The sequence below is a fragment of the Rutidosis leptorrhynchoides genome, chromosome 6, assembly GCF_046630445.1.
Source record: "Rutidosis leptorrhynchoides isolate AG116_Rl617_1_P2 chromosome 6, CSIRO_AGI_Rlap_v1, whole genome shotgun sequence".
NCBI lineage: Eukaryota > Viridiplantae > Streptophyta > Magnoliopsida > Asterales > Asteraceae > Rutidosis > Rutidosis leptorrhynchoides.
Window position 1 is genome coordinate 417,560,506 of NC_092338.1, and position 24,991 is coordinate 417,585,496.

Consider the following 24,991-nt stretch of genomic DNA (forward strand, 5'->3'; position numbering starts at 1 on the left):
TTTATGTTATTTAAGTTATATATGGTCGGTTATACCACCTGAATTATATTTCTGTAATCTAACTTTTACTAACTTCACTAACATTTATATTTATGTTATTTAAGTTATATATGGTCGGTTATACCACCTGAATTATATTTCTGTAATCTAACTTTTACTAACTTCACTAACATTTATATTTATGTTATTTAAGTTATATATGGTCGGTTATACCACCTGAATTATATTTTCTGTAATCTAACTCTTATTAACTTCACTAACATTTATATTTATGTTAATAAGACCTCATGATTGTACGCAACACGTCATTTGACAACACGGTACTTTATGTACGCAACACGTCATTTGACAACACGGTACCATGGGTCGAGATTAATTCCGATCAATACGAATACGACGGGGTCTTTATATGTTATCTAACATTTATGATTACTTATGCAATTAATCATTATTTATTTCATGCATACTAATGTTTATTCTTAAATTTATAATTTTAAAAGTTAAAATAAAAAAATAGTTTGTATTTTTATTAAAAGTAAATCTTAAAAGTTAAAATAAGAAAAAGTAGTTTGTACTTTTATTAAAAGTAAATCTTAAAAGTTAAAATACAAAAAGTAGTTTGTATTTTTATTAAAAGTAAATCTTAAAAGTTAAAATAAGAAAAAGTAGTTTGTATTTTTATTAAAAGTATATCTTAAAAGTTAAAGTGAGAAAAAGAAGGGGATGGTAAAATGGAATAGTTTTTTTTGTCAAAAATGAAGTATTGAAAATGAAGTGGTCTCCTTCTATAACTAAAAAATATATATATACTTTTATCAAATGAATTTTTTTGTGGCCGACAATTTCAAACACGAGTCCGTGTTTAGTTTATCAAGAATATCTCTTGCTTTGGTGAAAGGTCACGATCACGATATCAGGTGTTGTGAAAGAATTAAAAAATTGGTCAAGTGGCCTTTTAAAAACTAGAAAAAAAATTTTAACAAAAAGTTTTTTTTATATATTTATAATTTACGGGTAACGTAAAAAAAAGGAAGTTTTTTTAAAAAAAAAAAAAAAAAACAAAGAAAGTGTTTAAATGAGTTTTACAGAAAGGGGGAAAGCAAAGTAAAAAAAAAACTTTTTTCCAAATAAAGGTAAATGAAAGTAGGACTTAATACAAGAAAAAAGTAAACATCTCCTAGACGTGATAAAATCTATCAATGATAAGTATTAGACTTGATGAGCTGAATGTGACAAAAATGTTTCAACATGTCTTATGTTAATTTTCTAAAATAAGTTATTATTATTCCGAGTTTAACACATATACATATGTTAATTAAAAACAACCTTTTTGTTCTTATGTAGTGTTGGGTTGCAATTTTAGTTGTATGCCATAATTCCATCCAGTAGAGTGACAATAGAAAACTTTTGATGATAATCAATAAAAAACTTTTTTCCAAACTTGTCAAATGTTTTGTTAAAAACGTGACCGTTGAAAAAAGGAGGTTGAATAATAAAACTTAAAAAACAAATTATTTTTTAAGAGTGTGCATCAAAGTGGCCCGTTTAATAATGGGGAGTAAAAATATAGTCAAATTGTTTCAACGAACAAGGGTTCAATTGGATGTCTCTTAAAAAAATCCGCGGGTACGGGTGATGGATCCAATGGATCCGCATCCACGACCCGCGGGTGCTATCCCTAATTGTGACAAGTACAAATCAACTAAAAGTCTAAAAAATAAATGCTCTTATAGGGACCAAATGTTCACAATAATTGCCTAAGCTAGATATGAAACAAATAGTTCATAAAAAAAAAAAAGGTCGTTGTGCGTTTTCGGGATGATAGCCGAAATACACTTACAAAAGTAGGTCAGCCGTCAATTCTTTATGGCCATATCAACGTAGATCAATAAAATCATTTATGGTTTTGATAAAAGATTAATTAAAAATTAATTGTTTTTTTTGGTCTTGGATTCTCGGTAACAAAAGCAAAGGTTGTTTTTGGTTGCCACAACAAACAAGACAGAGGTTGTTGACTTTTGTTGTTAAACATGGCACAAATGAACAATAACAATAGATTATTGTTTTTGAAAAGAATAATGATGCGTTAATTTTATTGTATAAAATAAAATTAAAGAAAATGGTTTTCATTGATGACTATGAACAAACGCAAACAAAGTGTTTGTGGTATTTGGTGATTAAAAAAAAAGTGCATCTAAAGCTTCTACTGAAAATAATATGCATCTAAAGCTTCTACTGAAAATTAATGTGCAACGTACAACGTATAACTATATGGTCAAATTCATTTGAGCCTTCGGAGTCACAAGTATATGATGTATATATATATTACTCAATTAACAAAATAGTAAATCTAAATTAATTCATATGAATAGTAAAACGAAATTAATTAATTTACTATTCACATAAAAAAGCGCATATGATAAAAAGCGCATCGCATATGATAAGCGCATATGATAAAAAGCGAATATGATGAAAAGCACAACGCATATGATGAAAATCGCATATGATTAAAAGCGCATATGGTGAAAAACACAGCGCATATGATTAAAAGCGTATATGGTGAAAAGGATATATGATAAAAAAAAAACACATATGGTGATTAATGGAAAGCACATATGGTGATTAATGAAAAGTATATTGTGAAAAAGAATCACAAATGTTTCTTGAAAGAATTCAAGGTAAGATATATGAACCAATTCATCCATCATGTGAACCATTTTGATATTTCATGGTTCTAATAGACGCATCTAGCGGATGGTCTCATATTTGTATGTTATCAAGCCGTAATATGGCATTTGCAAAGTTTCTTGCACAAATTATTAAATTGAGAACACATTATTCTGATTACACCATTAAAAGGATGAGACTTGATAATGATGGTGAGTTAACATCTCAAGCATTTAATGATCATTATATATCTACAGGGATTGTTGTTGAACATCCAGTTGCTCATGTGCATACACAAAATTGGTTTAGCTGAATCAATAGATAAACGCTTACAGCTAATAACTAGACAATTGATAATGAGTACAAATCTCTCAATATTTATATGTGGACATGTAAATTTACATGCTGCGACATTAATTCGCATTATACCATGTGGAAGTCGTAAATATTTTCACTTAATACTTGATTTTGGCCAAGAGCCAAATATTTTCTACCTTAAAACATTGGTTGTGCAGTGTATGTTCCAATTGTATCACCACAACACAATAAAATGGTTCTTCAAAGAAAGATGATAATATATTTTGGATATAAAACATCTTCAATCATAAGATATATTGAACCCATGATGGGTGATGTTTTTACAGCACGTTTTGCTGATTGTCATTTTAATAAAACATTGTTCCCTAGATTAGGGGGAGAAATAAAAATAAAAAATAAAATGATGCTTCATGATGTGAACATCAATTAAGGTATATTGAACTCGCACAAAAGAATGTGAAACGAAAGTTCAAAAATAATGCATATGCAAGAACTTGCAAATTAATTACTTTATGCATTACAGATATAAAAAAGTGACTAAATCATATATACCAGCGATAAATGCTCCAGCTCGAATTGAAATTTCAAAAGCTGGCAATAATGTCACTGTTGAGTCTTTGCCACGCATCAAACGTGGAAGATCAATTGGTTCCGAAGATAAAAATCCTCGAAAAAGAAAATCAGCTGATAATGAGGTAAGAGAAAGTGTTCAAGAAGAACCACAAATCAATATTCCTTCTGCAGAGGATATTGATAAATGTAAATACTAAAATTGCGATAAATTATGCAATATTATGGAACCAAAATGAAACTAAAATCTCTATGAGATATTTTCATATAATGTTACAATGACATCATGAATAAAGATGATGATCTGGAACTAAAATCTGTCATTGAATATACAAAATGGACATGATTGAGCTCAATGGAAAGGAGCAATAAGAGCTGAATTAGAATCGCTCGATAAAAGAAAAGTTTTCGGATCAATCGTTATCACTTTTAAAGATGTGAAACGTATGGGATACAAATGAATTTTTATCCGAAAAGAAATGTGCAAATGAAGTTACAAGGCAAAACTAGACTTGTAACTCAATATTTCCCACAAAGACCAGAAATGAATTAGGAGGAAAAATTATCCTCCTGTAATGGATACAATTACTTATTAGATACTTAATCAACCTGGTAGTTATTTAAATGCATCTCATGAATGTTGTTACTATTTATCTGTATGGATCACTTAATAGTGATATATATGAATATACCTAAAGGGTTAAGGTATCATAAGCATCTAATGTAAAACCCAAGGGAATATATTCCATTAAATCACAAAGATTTCTAAGTGGGTTTATACAAACGGGACGTATGTGGTATAACCGATTAAATGACTACTTGATAAAAAAAAGGGTATAAATATAAACTTATTTTGCACGTATGTTTTATAAAAACAATGTTCGGATATGAGATCGTAGTTGTTTATGTCAATGTTCTTAACATCATATGAACAAATAAAGAGATCTATAAATCATTCAACTTCTAAAGAATTATTTTGAAATGAAAGATCTTGAAAAAACCAAGTATTACCTTGGATTGCAAATTGAGCATATGCCTAATGGTTTACTTGTACATCAAACAACTTATACCGAAAAGATTTTAAAACATTTTTTTTAAAGACAAACTCATTGTTGTTAGATCACTCAATATTGACACTGATCTATTTCATCCCTGCGAAGATCATGAAAATCTTAACAGATCGGAAGTTCCATATTTTAGTGCAATTGAGGTTCTTATGTATCTTATAGATTGTACAAGACCTGACATTTCTCTTGCAGTTAATTTGTTGGCAAGATTCAGCTCAAATGACAATGGAGCGGGATCAAACACATATTTTGATACCCTTGAGAAACTGCTGATTTAAAATTATTTTATTCTAACGTTTCAAAACAAGATTTGGTTGATTATGTATATACAGGTCATTCATCAAATCCTCATAAAGATAAATCTCAAACTCGATATGTATTCCTAAATGGAGGTACCACAAAATCATGGCGTTCTTAAAACAAACACTTGTTGCGACATCATCAAATCATGACGAAGTGATTGCATTATATGAAACTACTCGAAAATGTGTTTGGTTGAGATCAATGACACAAATCATTATTGATTCTTGTGGACTAGAACGCTATAAAAGACTAACAACTATCTTCACCAACAACTATATATGAAGATAATGCAGCTTGCATAATACAAATGAAAGAAGAGTATCAAAAGTGACTGAACAAAATATAAATACTGACAAGGCGCCAAAGCCATAGACGGTCTTAACGGTCATAAGTTTGATGGAAAAGAATGGTATATTGGTAAGGCTCAGAAAAGACTACAAGGGAATAGGAATTGAAACAAGGGTTTGAGCAAACCATGAAGGAGACTGTAGACAAATTACAGGGGCTAAACTTGTACATAAAAGATTTAGATGATACAGTTTCAGATGAAAACCTCAGATTCTTCTCATATACTCAAGATCTCGTAAAAGACAACCAGATTAAAATGAGATACGTTCAATCAACAACTCTGCTGATCTTTATACCAAAGTACTGCCAACTGCTATTTTCAGAACACACGTTCATAATATTGGCATGAGGCATGTTCAGAAGATGTAACAACTCAGGCGTTGCCTACTTGAGGGGGAGTCAACTCTATACTGCACTCTTTTTCCCTTAGCTAAAGTTTTATCCCAATGGGTTTTCTTTAGCAAGATTTTTAACGAGGCAGTACTAGTTATTCTCTAATAAAATTGTCATCCAAGGGGGAGTGTTATAAAATATCTAGATTGTGTTATAAAATATCTAGATTGGATGTTAATTTTATTATTATTATATTTCTTGCATAGTAATATTTTATACTATAAATAGACATGTATGGTAACCATTTAAGGTGTACCATTTCTCTTGAAATATCAATATCAATATTTCTTCTCTCCTTCTTCTCTTTTTTTCTCTCTTTGTTCTTATAACCATTAAAGGTAGTTATAAGCCTACTGAATTATAACATCCTTTAATTTTTTTTATCACTCTTGTTCTTATCTCTACAAAATATAACCCTAAGTGAAATTTTGAAATCATATTAAAGGCTACTCTTTTCTTGCAATAGTAATATATAGATCTTTTGTGAAGTTAAACTCATTTGATGAATTATCATTTTAGTTTAGTTTTTACTTGGTGTAAAAATATAATTTTCTTTACCAAACAACAATAACAAAATTCAATCCCACAAAAATAGTTAATTATTCCCTATCCTAGAATAAAGAGAAGTAATTTTTCTACTCAGAGTGAAACATTTCAAGAGTAACAATGTACTATGGATAGAGAGATTGATTACGAGTGGATCTCCGATTAATAAGTAAGTTAAATAAATTAAATAAATAAAATGTGAGATGCCATGAAAATGGTTGATTCAAATTTGGTGAATTTTAAACCTGTCTGAAAGTTCAATTTAAGGTCTAAGCGACAGTTAAGTTGTCAATAAATTGACGTTGTTGGTGACTCGATTAATATAGCCAACAAACATTTGTTGGAGTATATAATAAAAATAGATCGAGGTTTAAAGGTTTAATTTACACATTCAATGGCCGGCTTATTTTTTTTTTTTTTTTTTACCTATAATAGTTGGATAAACACTAAGCCTATGTATTAGGTTAAATTTTACAAAATTATGGTATGAGTACTTTGAAAAGAAAGGCAAGCTTGGGTTTAGATCTAGGTAACTTTTGGGAAAGTGAAAAGTGCTTGTGTAATACTCCTATTCGACACTTACGACCCTAAATATAGTAATTGAAGACTTGAAGTACAGAAATAATGTCTACTAATGGCAAAATATTATAGTTATTGACTAACTTGACCAAAAAGATTTGTATGGACATATATGTATAATGTATAACTCATAATTTAACATGTTGAAATAAACATCAGTTTTAATTTAATTGTAATTTATTCACTAGCTATGATATAATATTTACTTGTGAAAATTAAAACAGGTAGGATAAGATACGGAAATAAAAAGAAATAGCTACGGAAAATTAAACCGAATGTTGAAAATGAATATTTAGGTGTGACAGGATTAACATAACATTAAAAATGCAAAACGACAACACATGGTTATATCGTTATTTATAGGGATGACATCACTAGAGAATGGAGAGAAACTTTAGAGAGAGAAACTTTAGGGAGAGAGAGCAATACTTCAAGGCTGGCGCGGGCAGAGCACGGGGAGACTACAACAGGGACTATAGGTATCGATACAAGACTTCAAGCGGTAATCATCTCACTTCGTACATGTTTTTCAACTTCCCGGATGATTGGGTGGTACTAGACTTTTGGAATTTGTTCAAACCATACGGTGCGGTTAGGGATGTGTATGTTGCTTCTAAGAGACTCCGGAGTGGCCAGCGATTTGCTTTTGTAAGATTTGGGGAGGTGAGTAACGGCGACAGGCTGTTGAAATCCTTGGAGGCCATCAAGATTAATGGCAACTTCATAAAAGTTTTTAAAGCGACAGACAGAGGTCCCAAACCTGCAGATAAGGGTGCAGATATCAAATCGGGCCGTAGCACAAAAATTCCGGTTGAAAACAGATTCTTTGATGGCAGAAAATTTCGTGATGTTTTAAGAGAAGAGGAAGACCTTAGAACAAGATTAGAGGAAAAAAGAAAAGAAGAGGCGAAGAGGATGGGGGAGACTGACTTGAGGAACATGTTAAACAGGAACAAGAGGGTTCCTAATAGCGGTAACAATGGTGTTGTAGGGGAAGACAAAAAGATTGTGATTAAAGATAATGAAGACAACCACGAGCTACTTTCAAGGGCAGTTATATGTGATGCTAAAAACCATAAGATCTTAAGGAACTTGAAAAGAATCTGTGATGAGGAGGGTTTCATTGACCTCCACATTAAGTTACTTGGGGGGCTTGGTCTGTTGTTAATTTTTAACTCTCAGGAGATTGCTACACAGGTGGTAAAGCAAACCGACCATCCATTGAGAAAATGGATACATAAGGCTCAAATGTGGAATAATGAATTTTGGCCCGAATGTCGTATGGTTTGGTTGAGGATAACGGGTGTGCCAATCCATATCTGGAACGAAAGCACCTTTATGTCAATTGGAGAATGGTGGGGAGTGGTGTATGAACTTGATAATTATGTATTGCGTGGACACCAAAGGCTAACATATGGAAGAGTTTTAGTGAAGCTAAATGAGCCTGGGGTGGTGGATGATGCGTTGAAACTCATCCATAAAAATAAATCCTACTTTGTTAATATTAAAGAAGAAAAGAAGTTATATCCAGATTTTGCAAGTGATGATAGTGATGAGGATTTTAGTCATGAAGGTGAGTCAGAGGAAAGCTCTGAATTTGTCGATTCCGATGACGCTGCAAGCTTGGACGTAGATAATGAGGATGTTGATTCTCAAAGGGATATTTCAGAGAACGAGTTCGGGTCGGATTTTTTGTTTGATTATGATGTAAACCAGGAAAATAAGGATGAAGATGATAAAGAAGAGAGTAACAACAACCCAGAAAACATTGAGGATACATAAAATATTCCGGGCACATTCACCGGTGGTATGGGTGGTATTCCAGTTAACATTGAAGGTAACCAGGGTGGTTTTTCGGTCAACACAGGCCATGAAAGCGGTATTCTTTTGTTCACAAAACCAGTGGTGGAAGATCTAGGGTCGGGATGTCTTGGTATTGGGGAAAGGGTGAGTGATACCGAGGAATGTTCGTCAAAAACAAGAAGCATTAATTGCCCTAAATCGTGTCCCAAAAAAGTTACAGAAGAAGAAGCGGCTGTTAATGGTTGCATGGGTGATGGTAACGAAACAGGTTCTTTGGAAGAAGAGTTGGAGCCTGTGAGTCCATTGAATTGTGTTGATGGGCCTCCTGGGCTTAATAATGCTGGCACTAATTTAGATGAACCAGGGCCTTGCACAAATCAAAACAGCCACGATAAGGGCCCAATCAATTTAAATGAAAAGGCCCAACAAGGAAAGGTAAATCCTGATACGCAGCGACCTAAGTCTGGATCGGTTAACAAAACAAATAAAAAAAATTCCCAAGAGCAGAAATTCCTCGAGTGTTTAGTCAAAGCAATTCCCCAATTCAAGTGAGGTCTCATTCTGTCGCAATTGCTATTGGAAATCAATCAATAATTGCCGAGCTTTGTCAAGATTAATGAAACTCAAACGCTTGGCCAGGAAAGGGATCAACCTCGATTCTACAATGATCAATTGCAAGTCATGTAGGCGATTGAAGACCAAGGGTGAGTCGACTAAATAGAGTCGATCAAACGATTCTGTACCTCCTCAATGTCAACCGATTAATAGCACGGAGGTCAAGGAGTTTGGTGAACAAATTGGGTTGAAGTGTCCCAATCCCAACCAACAGTAAGGTTCACTGATCTGCTTTCTATCGTGTTTTTATGTTTTTTTATGAAGATCTTATCACTTAATGTTCGTGGGTTGGGGGTTAAAGGAAAATTTGGGGGGGTTAAGAAAATATGTTCTACTGAAAGACCTGACTTTGTTGCCCTACAAGAAACAAGGTGTAGACAGATTACTGATCAATGGGTTTTTGCTATGTGGGGAAGTTCTGAGTGCGGGTTTATTAAAAAAGATGTGGTGGGCAATTCGGGGGGTATGTTGTTAGTATGGGATACGAACAGCTTCTCGGCTACGAGTGCTTTCAGTAACGAATTCTTCTTAGGGGTCCAAGGCAATTGGGTTGGTTCTAGGGCTGAGTCAATCATCGTGAACGTCTATGGTCCACAAGATGATGCAAATAAAAAGATAATGTGGGATTCATTAGAATCGGTTTTAAAAAGTATTGACTCGTTTTGGTTACTCTGTGGTGACTTCAATGAAGTTAGAGAGGAATCAAACAGGTTGAATTGTGTTTACCATCCAAGAAGGGCTGTGATGAAAGGACCCGTCCTAATCCATCCGGACGAAGTCCATATCGATTATAAACGATTCACAACAGTTAATTACATCGCGAGGTAATTGACCTCTATATGATACATTTTACAAACATTGCATTCGTTTTTGAAAAGACAATCTTTCATTACATCAAAAGTTGACGGCATGCATACCATTTCATAATATATCTAACTATAATTGACTTAATAATAATCTTGATGAACTCAACGACTCGAATGCAACGTCTTTTGAAATATGTCATGAATGACTCCAAGTAATATATCTAAGATGAGCAAATGCACAGCGGAAGATTTCTTTCGTACCTGAGAATAAACATGCTTTCAAGTGTCAACCAAAAGGTTGGTGAGTTCATTAGTTCAACATAAATAATCATTTCATAATTTTAATAGGCCACAAGATTTCATACTTTCATTTCTCATAATCATACGTCCCATACATAGAGACAAAAATAATCATTCATATGGATTGAACACCTGGTAACCGACATTCACAATATACATATAAGAATATCCCCATCATTTCGGGATCCTCCTTCGGACATGATATAAATTTCGAAGTACTAAAGCATCCGGTACTTTGGATGGGGCTTGTTGGGCCCGATAGATCTATCTTTAGAGTTCGCGTCAATTAGGGTTTCTGTTCCCAAATTCTTAGATTACCAGACTATATAGGGTGATATTCAATTTGATAATCCAACCATAGAATGTAGTTTCGATTACTTGTGTCTATTTCGTAAAACATTTATAAAAGCAGTGCATGTATTCTCAGTCCCAAAAATATATATAAAAAGGGAGTAATGAAAACTCACGCATATAATTATTGTAAAACAGTTACTAAAGCATTTGCATGTATTCTCAGCCCAAAAATGTAATGAGTAAAAAAGGGATTAAATGAACTCACCTAATGTATTTTGTAGTAAAAATACATATTACAATATTGAACAAATGCAGGGTTGGCCTCGGATTCACGAACCTATATCATTTGCATATTTATTAATATACATAGTTGTAACCGTACAATATATATATAACTTTATTAGTTATATACTTCTAATAATATATATATTTCATATATTCATTTTGTTATTACTTTTCGTTATGTCATATGTATTAAATATATTTTTAACATATATATTTGTTTATTAATAATAGTAGTTATATTAAAACCAAAATAATATTAGTAGTGGTAGAAATGATAGTAATTATAATACTTAATGATAATTATAATGATATTAATAATTATAATTGTAAAATATTAATTTTTACAGTTAATGATAGCTATGTTACTGATTTTTGTAATTACATAATAATAATACCTGTGATAATACAATTAATACTACTTATGTTAATATTAATAGTTCTATTATTTATAGAAAGATACTAATACTAATTGTAACAAATTGTATTACTTTAATAATAATAATAATAATACTAATCCTAATCATAGTTGTAACTAGGGTTATACTAATAATAATATTAAAGGGTAACTAATACTTATATTAGTATTAAATGATGATACTAATAACTAATGTTTGTAATACATAATAATAATAATAATAATAATAATAATAATAATGATAATAATAATAATAATAATAATAATAATAATAATAATAATAATAATAATAATAATAATAATAATAATACTAATAATCATGACTTTAATACCTAATGATAATAACTATAATAAAGATCATGATATTTATAACAATTAATATTAATAATACTAACATTGGTAACATTTTTAATTCTTCCAATTATGATGTTAAATATAATTACTATATTACTAATAATAACAATCTTAGTGATAATCATAATAATTTTAATAATAATAATCATAATAATAAAAATAATAACAATAATAATAATAATGATAATAATAATAATAATAAGGAAATAATGAAAATAATAAAAATAACTACCTTAAAGTGATAGGCTTTAACAAAAAATCAAATGACTCAGCCCGGGCTCGAACCCACGACCTCCCGCTAGCCCGACACCCCTCTTAACCATTGCTCCGCCCGTACTTTTCTGTTTAATTCCCATCCACGAATTTATTTAACATTTTCTATTATGATTCATCTTCTTCCATTGAATACACAGCGACCAGGGCCTCACCTCTCCATATTAACGAATTAACAAACTAATTTAAGGTCTCTCAAAATAGCAGATACGTTCTAAATTAGATGTTTGAATTTTAAATTAAAACAGAAATACATGAAAACTGGTTTCTGCAGTTGAAGAACACGAAGTGTAACTCCAAATTGATTTCGAAAATTTAGAATGTTTCAGATAAAACTTATAACATGAAGTTGGTTCTAAACGATGTATATAAACTTTCTGGATCGTCAATTACTCCAAAGACTCAAAAAAAAAAACTCAAATTTTGACATGAACACTACAGTTGACTTTTTGGAAGATAACTTTGACTCAAAAATTAAACCTCGATATAAGAAATTGGCTTTTGAAACTTTGCAGGTAGAATCATGACCTGGATTTAATCTCTTCTGCATTTTTTGTTTTTGCAGTTTATTGTGAAATCGAATTTTTGGAAGAATGAACCAGGAACAGAGAACGTTTGGTTTTGTCTTCTGTTTCTGTTTTAAAGATTAACTCGAATTGAACAGGTGTACGTGATAATTGATATTGAGGATGTGTAATTGTCTGAATGTGTCCAAACCTAAGTAATTCGCTCATTTATCTAATCAATTCATCGACAGAATAAAGCATCAGGTACACAAATAAAATATAAAATTTACTAAAAGCTGCAGAGAGTTGTTAGGAAAATCGTACTAGTTTAAGATATGATTCCAATTTAGAATAGTTTGATATTGATAGGAAACAGATTACGTGATTCACCTGCATTTATATAAATATATACAGTATTTATATATAAGTATATATGTATATGTATTTATATATAATTTATAATTGTATTTTGATATATGTATACGTATTTACAATGTATTTGTATCAGTATATGTAAAAATATATATAAATCTGATTTTATATACATATCTAATTTTTATGTACCCATATCAGCTTTTATATTATATATTTAATTCCAATTAATAATTGATAAATATTAATAATAATAATAATATTGTAAAAAAAAAAATACTAATAATAGCAATATTGTATTTTTCAATGATAAAGATAATTATTAATTTTAATAATAATAATGATTCTTAGTACTTAATAAATATATGATTTTAATAATACAATTAATATTATAATTAATAATAAAATTCAAAATATTATATTAGTAATAATAATAATATTATTATTGCTAATGGTAATAATAGCTATAGTAATAATAATACTAATTATAATACTAATAATAATGATATAATAATTTATACATATCAATATCATATCCGTATCTTAATATTATAATTCATGATATCAATATTTATTTTAAGAAGGAAAGTAGTAATATTATAACATATATATTTTTAACTTATATTATATACACACACACACACACACACACACACACACACACACACACACATATATATATATATATATATATATATATATATATATATATATATATATATATATATATATATATATATATATATATATATATATATATATTATCTATGTAATATCTAATAATCATATGAGACATCATATAATAGCTTCTCTTGAATACTTATTATTTATAATTTTTATTACAATATAATGGTAATTATACATGGGAATCATTTATAATCATATATAAATTCCTTTTAAATTACACTTAATTATTTTGTATCTTGTTTTTACATCTTTATATGTATACATAATTAATTACAAACAATTGTTCGTGAATCATCGGAGTTTGGTCAAAGGGTAATTGATTACATGATTATAGATTTCAAAACTTTCGAGACTCAACATTACAGATTTTGCTTATCGTGTCGGGAACATATCAAGATTAAAGTTTAAATTTGATCGGAAATTTCCGGGTCATCACAGTACCTACCCGTTAAAGAAATTTCGTCCCAAAATTTGAGTGAGGTCGCCATGGCTAACAATAAATATGTTTTCCTGACGAATATGAGCTGATAAATAGGGTTTTTATCATTATTAAATAATACAGATAAAATAATTCGATTATTCGAAGAGTATGAATGAAACTATCATGAGAGAGGTCCCAACGGGCATCGTCCACTTTCGCCCAAAAACTTGCCCAAATTTTTAGCCGTTAGTAAAAAAAAAAAATTTCCAACGGCTATCCTAACGGTCACTTTTACACTATAAAAACACCAACCATATACATCATTTTATACACTCAAACATATATTTCTTTTATATTTCCACCTTTCTCAAAATCAAAATCAAACACTCCCAAACTGCAAAATGTTAACACTTCCCCCAATGATTGTTTCATTCAACGTTCATTACGGAGGTGATTTCCGTAATCAAATGAAGGAATATAAGTGGGGCGACAGTATTTCATTTGAAGATATCGACATTCGTGATGTTGTTTTACAAGACTTGCTATCCTTTCTGAAGGAAAAAGTTCCGTGTGAATTCACGTCTGTGTTCTTTTATAAAGACGATTATGAGGCAGATTGTAGGGCAAGTTTTCTGTGTACCGATGATCAATGGTACTTTATAAAAGATACCATTGAAGATCGCGGTAAACGCATTTCTTTGTATGCGGTTCTTGAAGATGAAGAGACGTTGGGTTATCGTTACCTCGATGAATCAGCTGAAACAGCAGTTGAGGCATCAAGAGAAATACCGATGTCTCCAGAGTACCTCACGGATGGTGAAATGACTGGTGAACGCTACTTTGCAGATGACAATTGATGATGACGAGTAGTTTGTTTGTAATCTTTTAATGTTTTTAATTGTCGTGATGTTTTAAATTTTTAATTATTGTAATTTCGGTGTTGTTGTCGAGTTTTATATCTTCCTTTATGTTTCGAAGCTCTTCGTCTTTTTAATCTACTCTCGATCTCTAGTAAAACGAGTAATGGTCTAGGATTTGTAAATATGGAGTTTCGAATGAATTTAATGTTATAATCAAGAAAGAACGTAATAGCACGATTTGATTCGTCAAATTACCAGGATCATTGAGAATAGAGCTATCAAGAATATACTTTCTTGATATGTTCAGAAGTTAATTAGAATAAAAGAGTTATGTAACATGACACATGATGGTGGTATGATCTACTGTGAACCATCATGTCCCGTTAGAACTCAGCATGACTTACTGTAATATAATCACGTTGATCAAGTGTCATTATATTATACTAACTCATGCATCAGTTCCGAACATTACCTCATTAACATTCATATTTTAAGCTCGAAAGTTTACAGAATATAGAAACTAACCGTTTCTATATGATGTAACACTGATAACACGAAGAGATAAATGATTTTAGATAGTATTAGTTATAAAAATATATTCAGAAATATCGAGGATATTTATAATGAAAGATACGATAATATCTCGGAATATCTAAGATCAGAGAATGATAGAAACTATTAGCTGCAAGGGTTTAGAGTAAGGAGCAAGATATTTACTAAAGACTTTAGCAGACATTGAATCATTTAGATTCTTTGTAGTCAAACTTATTATTTGTGATTTGTCCACGGCTTTCTTCCTAGTTTCGCATAATCTGCTTTTCGGTACTAAATTTTCTATTGAATGTTTCCAATATAATGATACACAGGAAGCATAAGGAGGTATATAATTTCGAACGAGAATATTTATAAAAATATCCTCAGAAATATCGAAGATATTGATGATGATATTTTGGAATTTCTAAGTTCGATGGTTGATGGAGAAAGATTTTTCGCAAGATTTTAACATGAATTTAGAGCAAGATATTCTCTAAAGATTTAAACGAATCCGGAATTACCTGAATTCTTTGAATATAGGGTTTGGTCCTTGTATTTGTCCTTGGTCTCCTTTGTGGTTAGCTCAATCCGTTTTCCAGTTCCAACTTTTCTGAGTTTTTCCAACATACTATTCTTTATCAATAAACTTCCGACGATTAAGGTCGTTTACGGTTGTCTACAGTTTCTGCTGCTTCATTCAGCTTTTTCAACATTCAGAGTATTAATTCGCAGACTGGGTGCTTTTCAGAATTTTAGAATGAAAAATCATAGTTCGAAGAGATAAATGTTATATGTATACATATAACTGTTGATGTAGAACCGTTGCGAGATTTAAAATACTGATTTGCTGATTCCCGGTAAGGCAATTCTTGTTACAAACGAGGATGAGTATATGATAGGGTATTTATGAATAAATATAGTGTTTTATCGAAGTGACTTACGCCAAAGAGTAGTGAAGTTGCTGGTATGTTTACTGTTAATGTGGTGGGATATAAACAGTTCCCCGATAACGAATGCGAAAAGACAATGTATGTATCAAGGTTATAATGAAGTTGTTTCGAACGAAAAGTCGAAGTTGACTTGCTGGAGCTGTGACAAAATTTGCTACTTTGAAAGGGATTACCAAGTTATTTTGGGTAATAACACTAAGGAATTAGCACAACTATGTGTTAAATGTTTACTCAGTTTCCGAGAATTTTTCCGATGCATAACTAAATGCATCAATCTTTTCTCCCGTAGATGATGTGCGGTTGATTCATCCTATCGATTGAGGTGTTTTCAAGAATCATGAAAGGTTTGAACGCAGATTGTAATTATGATGATACGAATGGGGTTTAAAATGGAATCAAGTGGCAAACTTGAAGAATTGTTTAGTTTCATATGTTATAATCAATATTTTAATTCATTTTAATTGTCCAGTGTTGGTAGTCCACAGTCGATAGTCCACAGTTGACAGTCCAATAATTCATATATATAGTTTAATATATAATATTCGAATTAATTAATACGTGTCGTGACCCGTATACGTCTCAGACTCGATCACAACTCAAAGTATATATATTATTATAGAATCAACCTCAACCCTGTATAGAGAACTCGATCATTACTGCATATAGAGTGTCTATGGTGATTCCAAATAATATATATAGATGGGTCGATATGATATGTCAAAACCTTGTATACGTGTCCCATTTTTAAAGTGCGTAAAATAAATAACAGAAATTAAATGACGATAAATAAAATTGCGAGAATATAAATTGCGATAAATAAACTGCGATAAATAAATTGCGATAATTAAATTGCGATAAATAAATTGAGATAAAATAAAATGTAATACGAAATTAACAGTTAGCTAGGAACAGTTAGCTAGGATCTTGTTAGCGTGGTTTCTTAACAAAATTTCATATTGTTAATTAGTCTGTTTCTAATCAATTTTTATTGTGTCCATTATTTCTTCATTATGCCACTTGTTGGATTCTGATAGGTCAAAATCCAAATATGAAATTGAATCTGAATGAAAATAGTTATTCTTTGGTGAACGGATACGTATAGCGGTGGTTGTAAATAGGATAGTAAATGATCGTTGAATCAAATTCGAAGAATGTACAGTGTAAATTATTAATGTGAAATCTAAATATTCCTCGGGTATTACCTACCCGTTAAAACATTTTCACCATTAACAGTTTGTACAAAAGAATTTTTAATTACAATCTTTATGAAAACATATATACATATATATTTTCTTCAAATGTATTCATGGATTTAATGAGTTAATATAATATTAAACTCATTTGCTTTTCGGTTGGAACTAGAATAAATAATCTTTAAAACTTTAGAGATTACATATTCGACATGTCGGACGAAGATCATACTCAAAGTACAGATGATGATATTGAAGCATGGATTGTTGATGGTACTGGTGCTGTTATTGATTGTACTGTTGGTACCGGTGATGTTACTGAAGCTGGTACATTTTGCACCATATTCTCCGAATTGATTATTCAAGCGCGAAGTTTGTTGACTTATTACTCCAGGATGATTGTCGGTCGGAACAAGCGGATGAATAAGGTTCAGAATTGTGGATAAAATATAATCTTGTCAAGTTACCCCGGAAATGAGACTGAAAATGGTGTCTCGAACAGGTTCGCCGGTAAACGCTTCAGGTTCATTGTCAAGAGATGAATTCGGTTGGTGGAAGGGATTGCCTTCTGCGCGTTTCCATTAATTAAGTCGACTACGAACCCATCAGATGAATTGAAAATGGCTGATTGGTTGATTCATACCGATGACGCTGTTTTCGGAGCTTAGGTGAACATCTATGTCAGAATAGCTGTCGGAATAACTATCGGAATAGCTATTGGAATCTGAGGGACTCGAACTGGTTGCAGGATTCATCTCGTACGATCAGATGAAGGATTTTCGATAAGAAATAGATTATAGGATGTAGATTAGTACCTGCAATACATAATTTACATATGCATATATAATACTAAAATCCCATAAGTTACGGAGGAATCTACGGAAGCTGTCAGGCAAAGTTTACAGTAATAGATACGCTAAGATATGAATTAGCAGATACCCTAAGATATGAATTTTTGTCTATACACTATTCATGCAATCATTGCAGTAAGATGTGTCTAGACTAAGAATGATAAGCAGGTAATTTCTTAAGGATGATAAGCAGATGATTTCCGACAAAAATGATAAGCAAAATTTTTGACATGCAGACACGGTCGAAGTCCAGACTCACTAATGCACCCTAACGACTATCAGTTAGACACACTAATGCAAGACCCGGTTCACTAAGACCACCGCTCTGATACCAACTGAAAGGACCCGTCCTAATCCATCCGGACAAAGTCCATATCGATTATAAACGATTCACAACAGTTAATTACATCGCGAGGTAATTGACCTCTATATGATACATTTTACAAACATTGCATTCATTTTTGAAAAGACAATCTTTCATTACATCAAAAGTTGACGGCATGCATACCATTTCATAATATATCTAACTATAATTGACTTAATAATAATCTTGATGAACTCAACGACTCGAATGCAACGTATTTTGAAATATGTCATGAATGACTCCAAGTAATATATCTAAGATGAGCAAATGCACAGCGGAAGATTTCTTTCGTACCTGAGAATAAACATGCTTTCAAGTGTCAACCAAAAGGTTGGTGAGTTCATTAGTTCAACATAAATAATCATTTCATAATTTTAATAGGCCACAAGATTTCATACTTTCATTTCTCATAATCATACGTCCCATACATAGAGACAAAAATAATCATTCATATGGATTGAACACCTGGTAACCGACATTCACAATATACATATAAGAATATCCCCATCATTCCGGGATCCTCCTTCGGACATGATATAAATTTCGAAGTACTAAAGCATCCGGTACTTTGGATGGGGCTTGTTGGGCCCGATAGATCTATCTTTAGAGTTCGCGTCAATTAGGGTTTCTGTTCCCAAATTCTTAGATTACCAGACTATATAGGGTGATATTCAATTTGATAATCCAACCATAGAATGTAGTTTCGATTACTTGTGTCTATTTCATAAAACATTTATAAAAGCAGTGCATGTATTCTCAGTCCCAAAAATATATATAAAAAGGGAGTAATGAAAACTCACGCATATAATTATTGTAAAACAGTTACTAAAGCATTTGCATGTATTCTCAGCCCAAAAATGTAATGAGTAAAAAAGGGATTAAATGAACTCACCTAATGTATTTTGTAGTAAAAATACATATTACAATATTGAACAAATGCAGGGTTGGCCTCGGATTCACGAACCTATATCATTTGCATATTTATTAATATACATAGTTGTAACCGTACAATATATATAACTTTATTAGTTATATACTTCTAATAATATATATATTTCATATATTCATTTTGTTATTACTTTTCGTTATGTCATATGTATTAAATATATTTTTAACATATATATTTGTTTATTAATAATAGTAGTTATATTAAAACCAAAATAATATTAGTAGTGGTAGAAATGATAGAAATTATAATACTTAATGATAATTATAATGATATTAATAATTATAATTGTAAAATATTAATTTTTACAGTTAATGATAGCTATGTTACTGATTTTTGTAATTACATAATAATAATACCTGTGATAATACAATTAATACTACTTATGTTAATATTAATAGTTCTATTATTTATAGAAAGATACTAATACTAATTGTAACAAATTGTATTACTTTAATAATAATAATAATACTAATCCTAATCATAGTTGTAACTAGGGTTATACTAATAATAATATTAAAGGGTAACTAATACTTATATTAGTATTAAATGATGATACTAATAACTAATGTTTGTAATACATAATAATAATAATAATAATAATGATAATAATAATAATAATAATAATAATAATAATAATAATAATAATAATAATAATAATACTAATAATCATGACTTTAATACCTAATGATAATAACTATAATAAAGATCATGATATTTATAACAATTAATATTAATAATACTAACATTGGTAACATTTTTAATTCTTCCAATTATGATGTTAAATATAATTACTATATTACTAATAATAACAATCTTAGTGATAATCATAATAATTTTAATAATAATAATCATAATAATAAAAATAATAATAATAATAATAATAATGATAATAATAATAATAAGGAAATAATGAAAATAATAAAAATAACTACCTTAAAGTGATAGGCTTTAACAAAAAATCAAATGACTCAGCCCGGGCTCGAACCCACGACCTCCCGCTAGCCCGACACCCCTCTTAACCATTGCTCCGCCCGTACTCTTCTGTTTAATTCCTATCCCCGAATTTATTTAACATTTTCTATTATGATTCATCTTCTTCCATTGAATACACAGCGACCAGGGCCTCACCTCTCCATATTAAGGAATTAACAAACTAATTTAAGGTCTCTCAAAATAGCAGATACATTCTAAATTAGATGTTTGAATTTTAAATTAAAACAGAAATACATGAAAACTGGTTTCTGCAGTTGAAGAACACGAAGTGTAACTCCAAATTGATTTCGAAAATTTAGAATGTTTCAGATAAAACTTATAACATGAAGTTGGTTCTAAATGATGTATATAAACTGTCTGGATCGTCAATTACTCCAAAGACTCAAAAACAAACTCGAATTTTGACATGAACACTACAGTTGACTTTTTGGAAGATAACTTTGACTCAAAAATTAAACCACGATATAAGAAATTGGCTTTTGAAACTTTGCAGGTAGAATCATGACCTGGATTTAATCTCTTCTGCATTTTTTGTTTTTGCAGTTTATTGTGAAATCGAATTTTTGGAAGAATGAACCAGGAACAGAGAACGTTTGGTTTTGTCTTCTGTTTCTGTTTTAAAGATTAACTCAAATTGAACAGGTGTACGTGATAATTGATATTGAGGATGTGTAATTGTCTGAATGTGTCCAAACCTAAGTAATTCGCTCATTTATCTAATCAATTCATCGACAGAATAAAGCATCAGGTACACAAATAAAATATAAAATTTACTAAAAGCTGCAGAGAGTTGTTAGGAAAATCGTACTAGTTTAAGATATGATTCCAATTTAGAATAGTTTGATATTGATAGGAAACAGATTACGTGATTCACCTGCATTTATATAAATATATACAGTATTTATATATAAGTATATATGTATATGTATTTATATATAATTTATAATTGTATTTTGATATATGTATACGTATTTACAATGTATTTGTATCAGTATATGTAAAAATATATATAAATCTGATTTTATATACATATCTAATTTTTATGTACCCATATCAGCTTTTATATTATATATTTAATTCCTATTAATAATTGATAAATATTAATAATAATAATAATATTGTAAAAAAAAAATATACTAATAATAGCAATATTGTATTTTTCAATGATAAAGATAATTATTAATTTTAATAATAATAATGATTCTTAGTACTTAATAAATATATGATTTTAATAATACAATTAATATTATAATTAATAATAAAATTCAAAATATTATATTAGTAATAATAATAATATTATTATTGCTAATGGTAATAATAGCTATAGTAATAATAATACTAATTATAATACTAATAATAATGATATAATAATTTATACATATCAATATCATATCCGTATCTTAATATTATAATTCATGATATCAATATTTATTTTAAGAAGGAAAGTAGTAATATTATAACATATATATTTTTAACTTATATTATATACACACACACACACACACACACACACACACACACACACACACATATATATATATATATATATATATATATATATATATATATATATATATATATATATATTATCTATGTAATATCTAATAATCATATGAGACATCATATAATAGCTTCTCTTGAATACTTATTATTTATAATTTTTATTACAATATAATGGTAATTATACATGGGAATCATTTATAATCATATATAAATTCCTTTTAAATTACACTTAATTATTTTGTATCTTGTTTTTACATCTTTATATGTATACATAATTAATTACAAACAATTGTTCGTGAATCATCGGAGTTTGGTCAAAGGGTAATTGATTACATGATTATAGATTTCAAAACTTTCGAGACTCAACATTACAGATTTTGCTTATCGTGTCGGGAACATATCAAGATTAAAGTTTAAATTTGATCGGAAATTTCCGGGTCATCACATGTGAGATTTAATGAGTTCATACTACGGAATAATCTATTCGAGATCCCGATTAATGGTAGGAAGTTTACAAGAATTAGCGATGATGGCACCAAATTTAGCAAGCTCGATAGGTTTCTTGTTTCGGATAAATTTGTCAATCTTTGGAATGACCTCTCGGTCATCCCATTAGAACGTCGTGTCTTGGACCATTGCCCTTTGCTACTTAGAGATAAAATTATTGACTACGGGCCAAAACCTTTCAAAGTGTTCAATGAATGGTTCAATAAGGAAGGGGTAGATGTGATTGTTAAGGATGCGTGGGCTAAACAGGTTAGGGGTACGAGGCTAGATTTTAAATTTAGGGATCGTTTAAAGAATGTCAAATTGGCACTTAAGGAATGGAGTTCGAGTACTTTTGGTTACCTTGATCGTGAAATAATTAATCTTAAAGCAAAGGTTGATGAGTGGGAACGAAAGGCTGAAACAAGGGCTCTAAACGAGTACGAAAGAGCAATTTGGTTGGAAACTAGGAAGTGTTGGATTGATAAAGAAACGGTCAAAGCTAATATGCTTAAGCAAAAAGCTAGGATTCGTTGGATCATCGAAGGGGATGAGAACTCTAAATACTTCCACTCCGCCATTAAGAGAAAGCATAGCAAATGTAATATTTGAGGTCTGAATATAAACGGGCAATGGAACGATGACCCCAATGTTGTTAAAGCTGCGGTTCTTTCCCACTTCCAGCAGATTTTCGGTTCAAAAAACTGTAACAGGCCCGCTATGTGTATGCAGGCTGATTTAATTGGGCTACACGCAGTTGTTGGGCCTGGTTCTAATGGGCCTAACAGGCCTACGGTCACATGGTTTAATCATTTAACAGCTGATGAGGCGACTAGACTTGAGCTACCATTCGACGAAGGTGAAATTTGGGATGTTGTGCGAGATTGTGGTAGCTCCAAAGCCCCGAGTCCCGACGGATTTAATTTTTGCTTCTATAAAAAATTATGGAGTGTAATTAAAGGTGACCTTGTCTATGCAATTGAGTACTTTTGGGAAAAGGGCGAGATTTCTAAGGGTTGTAATGCGTCTTTTATTACGCTTGTCCCGAAAAAAACCGATCCAATTTCCCTAAATGACTACCGACCCATTAGCTTGATTGGAAGCTTCTATAAGATTGTGGCAAAGGTGTTATCTAATCGGTTAAGGAAGGTGGTTCCTAAACTTGTAGGATTTGAACAGAGTGCATTCATTAAAGGTAGGAATATCTTAGATGGTGCTCTAATTGCGAACGAAAGTCTCGAGTACATAAAACGGAAGCGGCTCAAAAGTTTAATCTTCAAAGTAGATTTCGAGAAAGCGTTCGATTGTTTAAGTTGGGACTTTTTATTGGAGGTTATGGAATTTATAGGATTCGGTTCAAGGTGGAGACAGTGGATCCTCTCGTGTCTTAAGTCAGCTACCATTTCGGTCCTAGTAAACGGTTCCCCGACGAAAGAATTTAACCTCGAAAGGGGTGTGAGACAAGGCGACCCGTTATCATCATTTTTATTTATTCTTGCTGCGGAAGGATTAAACGCTCTCACTAAAGTCGCGATAAATGTAGGCTTATTCTCGGGTGTGGAGATTGGTACAGATAAAATATGTATCTCACATTTGCAATACACGGACGACACAATTTTTTTCGGTAGTTGGAGTGAATCTAATATTCGTAATCTTATGAAGCTTCTCAAGTGCTTCGAGAATACCGCGGGTCTTAAAGTCAATTACCGTAAAAGTAATTTAATTGGTGTTGGGGTGGACAAAGTCGAAGTTGAGCGTTTGGCGATTTCTTTCGGGTGTAATTTTGGGTCCCTTCCATTCATTTATCTTGGTCTTCCCATTGGTACGAAAATGAATAAAATGGATACTTGGAAGCCGGTTATTGATAAGTTTGAGAAAAGGCTTTCGGACTGGAAAGCACGTGCGTTGTCTTTTGGTGGTCGCTTGACTCTTGTTAAATCGGTATTAGATAGTCTCCCGTTGTACTTCTTCTCGCTCTTCCGCGCTCCGACATGCGTATTGAAAAAACTTGAGTGTGTAAGACGTTCTTTCTTTTGGTGCGGGACGGGAAATCATTCAAATATTGCTTGGGTTAAATGGGACGCGGTACTTTTACCTTTTGAGGAGGGCGGGCTGAATTTGGGTTCCTTAAATGGCAAAAACTTAGCTTTGATTATTAAGTGGTGGTGGAGGTTTAAAATCAAAGCCTCCTCCTTGTGGGTCAAAGTTATTTCGAGCATTTACGGGCCCTCGGGTGGGCTTGATATCTCTTCTAATCCTCATTTTTTGTCGAGTTCTTCCACATGGGCTAATATTGTCAAAGCAGGTACACAGATAGACTCTCTTGGTGTTTCTTTCAGGAATTCTTTTATCAAATCAATCGGTAGCGGGACAGATACTTCATTCTGGA

The 24,991-nt window shown here is 31.1% G+C and overlaps 1 protein-coding gene across 1 annotated transcript; it reads left to right on the forward strand.

The window, feature by feature from the left end:
• The first annotated feature begins 8,600 nt into the window (after positions 1–8,600).
• Positions 8,601–23,214, forward strand: LOC139855134 (uncharacterized). Its single transcript, XM_071844379.1, has 3 exons — positions 8,601–9,029; positions 9,474–9,919; positions 22,623–23,214. Exons 1-3 carry the CDS (start codon positions 8,601–8,603, stop codon positions 23,212–23,214), a joined length of 1,467 nt encoding a protein of 488 aa, XP_071700480.1.
• Positions 23,215–24,991: the final 1,777 nt, after the last annotated feature.